Here is a 3,530-nt window from a genome sequence, read left to right as displayed (position 1 = left end):
TTTGCACTTTGAACGCCGTGCCGGCTCCTGTCTTTTCAGACGTGGAGTCGCGAGGGGGCTAGCCTGGCCCCTTTTGCCCCACGCCGCACCCCTGTGTGGAGGGGTTCCCCTTGCCTTACCTCACCTTAGGTCAACTTTGAGGAGCTCGGCCGCTGCACCGACGACTTCAACGGCGCGCAGCTCAAGGCCGTCTGCGTGGAGGCGGGCATGATTGCGCTGCGCAACGAGCGGACAGAGATTGTGCACGAGGATTTTATGGAGGGGCTGACGGCCGTGCAGGCAAAGAAGAAGGCGACGCTGTCCTATTACGCGTGACGCGCGTGTGCTCTGAACGCCCCCGCGCCGCGCGCGATGGCGGAGAGCTCGGCGCGGGTGGGGGTGTTTGGTAGGACGAGGATACTGGCCGCTCGAGGCAGCGGAGGACGCGGATGCTGCTTTTTCTATACTGTTGTCTCGCTTGTCGGATTCTGTTTCTACCTGTCATGAGGTAAGGTAACGTAAGGTAAATACACTTCTCCACACACAAAAAACGGCGGTGTGGGGGCAGGGGGGGGCGTCCCTTGCAACTGCCAGTAGGAACTGCACCTCTAGACGACACTCAGGAGCCCCAAGGCATTAAAATAAAAAAGTGCAAGTGGCGGCGCAGTGCGGTGTCGTTCGAGGGTTCCGCACATCCAGTTGTCACCAGGTTGTCACTGATCTTTGTACGCTGCATCCCAGTTTGCGCACACACGTGTCGTGCGCCCGAGCGCACGGCTCTACGCCGCCGTCACTGGACCGTGGGTCAGGGTGCCGTGCGCGGTGAGACGGGTGATCCCGAATCTCGTGCGCCGTGGAGTGACTGACGAGAGCACAGCGCAGTCCGCAGACATGGGGGCCGGACGAAAGCGGCTGCGCGTGTGAACGGTGAAACGGCGTGTGGTCCGTCGCGTCGGTCGCGGCGATCGCGCTGGGAGAGACTACAAGAAAGTGATGGCCTCGTGGTTCGCCTGCCTGGCGTCCCTTTCTGGTCCCTGACCCTGTGGGGACCCTGCGGGGACTTCCGCCTCTTGTGCTTCCTCCTCCTCTCTTCCTCCGAGCAAATGCTGATCAGACTCGACCTGACCCGCCTTGCTCCTCCATTTAAGCAGTTCCTTTGCCGCGTCGCTGCTCAGTCCGTACCTCACGTGTGGAGCCTGCTCCACCTGCGCGCCATTGCGCCGGCGGCGCCGGCGCTGTCGGCCGTGCCGGGCTGCTGGGGCCAGCCCGGGCGCCACGCTGGCCCCAGCCCGCCTGCAGCAACGCGAGTACACAATGGTGCCAGCAAGGATGGCCGCAATCGGGACGACGAGGCCGATGTACATTGCTTGGCCTCCTGGTTCACCGGGCATAATGCTCCAGAGAGCAGCAGCGCTAGATGCGGCGTTAGCGGCGACTTGTGACACTCTGCCGGCTATGGGGGGCGGTGGTGGGTGCAGTAACACCGGCAACGGCCGTGCAGGCGCAACGGAAGAGTCATGAAATGACTGCAGCATTGCGGCGACGTCGACAGGGGCTACAGCAGCCATGTACATGAACGAGCCCGACCCGCCCGCCGCCCCAGTTCCGTGTTCACGCAAACCAATAAATAAGAGGCGCGCGCGGGGGCGGCGGGTCGTTCTCCCATCCCTCCCTTGGGTTGCCTGTTTTCTTTCTTTCTTTCTTTTGCGGGATGTCTGTGGGCCCGAGAGCGATTTGCGTGTGTCCGCCTTGCGTTTGTTTCATAACATCGAAGGCTAGCTCATAAATAAACCAAACCAAGTTGCGTGGGAGTTGGCATAGACCTTGAGCACTTGAGCACTGGATAGGGTCGATTCCGCATGGTACGGGACTCCTCATAGACCTTGTTATTGAGAAGAAAATACCTCCTATGGCGCTGCGCGCTGGTCTATGAGAGGTTGAGGTGCGAGCCCTGAAGGCTGCCCTGGGGATTGGGGGAGTTCACGAGGTTGGTTGTCTCTCTTGAGAAACTCAGATATTGTGCGACAGTGAGGGTTCTTCTTGCTTGTGAGGGTGTGAGAGGCGGACTTAAGGAAGGCTGCCCTGCATCTCTTCGGACTTCGACACCCCTCTATGTTATGAAGAAGAAAACAAAGAAGATCGATGAAGAAGAATAGGCGTCCATCGCTGAGTGACTGTGAAGATGCGTCGCTGCGCGCTCTGTAATTAATATACGGTGCACTTGGAGCACTTGGAGTGCGGTAGCCTCACAGGTGGGATGAGAGGATGACTGACAACCCGTTTTCTACGGCGCTTGCGTCCACCCTTACTGTCCAGTCGCTGGCCTGACTGTGAGTGTCTTCAGGCTCTTCACCTTCCTATCCTTGGAAGAAAATAGCGGCCCTCTGCTTGCCATGTTGAGACAAAAAGATCTTTCAAGACGAGCGCAGAGATACCGAAGACACCCCCCCCCCTCTCCCCAAACGGAGGCTTGCTTTCTGAAACGGCCGCGTTCCGCATTCCGCCAGGCACAATGTCCCCGGGGGGATATGACCGAATACCGAACAAATGACCGACTAAGTTTCCATTATGGAAGGTTGTCCAAAGGACACGAAGAGTTACGAACTCTTTTACGAAGTTCTTCAACTTTAGCTATGGGGTACATCGCGGCGACATAGCAAAGTTGCAGAAAGTTGCAAAACGGACGTCTCAACGTTTGCGACGCTCAGAGAGGGTCAGGGAAACCAGATCACCTTTAGATCCCCCTGCTGCCGCCACCTCGTGTGGCCGAGCGCTCACCCTCTCCGTCCCCGGACCGCGCCGACAATGGACTCCGGCGGCCCCCTATCCACGCTTCCAGAGCAGAATACCTCAACCAGCAGCATAGGCAAGAACGGCTCCTTGGGCGAGATCTCGAAGCGTGCGGGTGACCGCAGCAGGTGGGTTCCAGGCAAGGTGCTGCTGGAGTCCATCTTCGAGAAGGAGACGTTCCCGCCGCGTTCCGTCCGGCTCAAGCTCGCCGCGCACCTCGGTGTCGAGGCGCGGCAGGTGCAAGTCTGGTTCCAGAACCGCAGGCAGAAGCTCAAGCGCGACAAGCAGCGTACTTCCGCGGCAGCTGGAACGACCACACCGCCGCCCTCCGAGTCCGCGTCGCGCACGAGCTGCGTGTCGACTCCCGTGAAGCTCACTCAGATCGCCCCGGCCGCCAACGCATACCCATCGCCCGCCTACACGCCCGCCGCGCACTTTGCGGCGCCGGTGCCGGTGCCCGTGCGCGCGCCGGTGCCGGTGCGCGCCGCGCCGCCGTGCAGGCCGCTCCTCGAGCAGCCGGCACCCGAGTCCGTCCTGGCGTCGGATGCCCTCCTTCTTCTCGCGCGGGACAGCAGCCCCGCGCCTTGCTCCGCGATGGCGCTGGCGCCGGCACCACTCGCCACCGTTGCAGCATCGGCGCCGGGCCGGCAATGGGCGAGCCACACGACGCTGGTGGCGCCGCTTCCTTCCGCCTGGGGCAGCCCGGCGGGCCCGGTGGCGGCGCGGATGTCTGGCAGTTATCGAGGGGTCTCGTTCATAAC

General features: G+C 61.3%; 3 protein-coding genes across 3 annotated transcripts in view; all 3 read left to right on the top strand.

Moving 5' to 3' along the window:
* Window positions 1-315, top strand: part of EMIHUDRAFT_428621 (hypothetical protein) — a gene marked incomplete at its 3' end in the record, with an annotated part of 7,933 nt that extends 7,618 nt beyond the window's left edge. The window contains exon 14 of the mRNA XM_005756606.1: window positions 130-315. Coding sequence (XP_005756663.1) covers window positions 130-315 — 186 coding nt within the window. The remainder of the gene's footprint in view (window positions 1-129) is intronic.
* A 767-nt stretch (window positions 316-1,082) lies between these two features.
* EMIHUDRAFT_221342 (hypothetical protein) lies at window positions 1,083-1,421 on the top strand (the record flags this gene model as incomplete). The annotated part of the gene is made up of 1 exon (XM_005756605.1): window positions 1,083-1,421. The coding sequence occupies one exon, from the start codon at window positions 1,083-1,085 to the stop codon at window positions 1,419-1,421; it is 339 nt and encodes a 112-aa protein (XP_005756662.1).
* A 1,363-nt stretch (window positions 1,422-2,784) lies between these two features.
* Window positions 2,785-3,530, top strand: part of EMIHUDRAFT_221341 (hypothetical protein) — a gene marked incomplete at both ends in the record, with an annotated part of 1,170 nt that continues 424 nt past the window's right edge. The window contains 2 exons of the mRNA XM_005756604.1: window positions 2,785-3,101; window positions 3,401-3,516. Coding sequence (XP_005756661.1) covers window positions 2,785-3,101; window positions 3,401-3,516 — 433 coding nt within the window. The remainder of the gene's footprint in view (window positions 3,102-3,400; window positions 3,517-3,530) is intronic.

Source organism: Emiliania huxleyi, assembly GCF_000372725.1.
Source record: "Emiliania huxleyi CCMP1516 unplaced genomic scaffold EMIHUscaffold_96, whole genome shotgun sequence".
Classification (NCBI taxonomy): domain Eukaryota; phylum Haptophyta; order Isochrysidales; family Noelaerhabdaceae; genus Emiliania; species Emiliania huxleyi.
The sequence above is the reverse complement of the archived record's forward strand: the minus strand, read 5'-3'. Positions and strand labels throughout refer to the sequence as shown.